Here is an 846-nt window from a genome sequence, read left to right on the forward strand (position 1 = left end):
CATCAAAGGTGCAGATTTATGATCTGCTGCCTCCCTGATGCACACACACGTTAAAGTTCATGAGGCATTGCTTTTCATTGATGTACCTTCTACTTTCGGAACAGGACTTCTATCTTGTTAAAAACCATCATAAGCCTAGATCCAAGGCTTCTAATTTCTAACAGACAAAATGTTCTCTGAGCCTCAGCTCTTCTTGCTGGATCTTCCAGCCATTGCCAACATACCTTCAACTTCACTTGAGCTGTTTCTCATGCAATACCATGACTCAGTGATGGAAATTTCTGTTGACAAACAAAACCAATTGTATAATGTATAATACTGATTTCTTTGTTCTCAAATTGTTTTCAAAGTTTACAAGTGCTAGCCACCAACATCACAATATTTTTATTCTGCTGTTTTCTTTACAGAAACAGATGTGAGGAAGCAGTATGGAGCTCAAGAGAGGAAAGACCTTCATAAAATCCAGTGTGCAACATGAGAAAGTACCACCAGTGCACACAGTTCCTATCAGCAAAGACGACACGGGGAAAGAGAAAAAGGCAGCTCTGGAGGGAAACCCCAGTGTAGCTGAAGTCCAGCTGGCATGTTTGGCCACACACAAGAACTACAGGTTTTCCACCAAAGCAGCAAGGAATGGGGCTGGTGACAACTTCCTGGAAAAATCATCTGGGTCCTCCTACAAACTTGTAAGGAAGAGTAAAACTCACGACTGCGTTGCTGAGGCAGACAAAACAGAGCACTGCAGCCCCAGCAGCAGGGTTTGTGAGGAAGGTTTTTCTGGAAAGGGTAAGGGCCGACTTGTCAATAGCATCAGCTTTTCAGGGGTGTCCAGCTCCAGCAGTAAGA

At 43.6% G+C, this 846-nt stretch overlaps 1 protein-coding gene across 1 annotated transcript in view; it reads left to right on the plus strand.

Annotated features, from left to right (window-relative positions):
- Positions 1–428: 428 nt before the first annotated feature.
- Positions 429–846, plus strand: part of AMER3 (APC membrane recruitment protein 3) — a 3,018-nt gene continuing 2,600 nt past the window's right edge. The window contains exon 1 of the mRNA XM_035888841.1: positions 429–846. This exon is cut by the window's right edge and continues 2,600 nt beyond it. Coding sequence (XP_035744734.1) covers positions 429–846 — 418 coding nt within the window.

This window comes from Egretta garzetta, unplaced genomic scaffold (assembly GCF_000687185.1).
Source record: "Egretta garzetta isolate BGI_Z169 unplaced genomic scaffold, ASM68718v1 scaffold161, whole genome shotgun sequence".
NCBI lineage: Eukaryota > Metazoa > Chordata > Aves > Pelecaniformes > Ardeidae > Egretta > Egretta garzetta.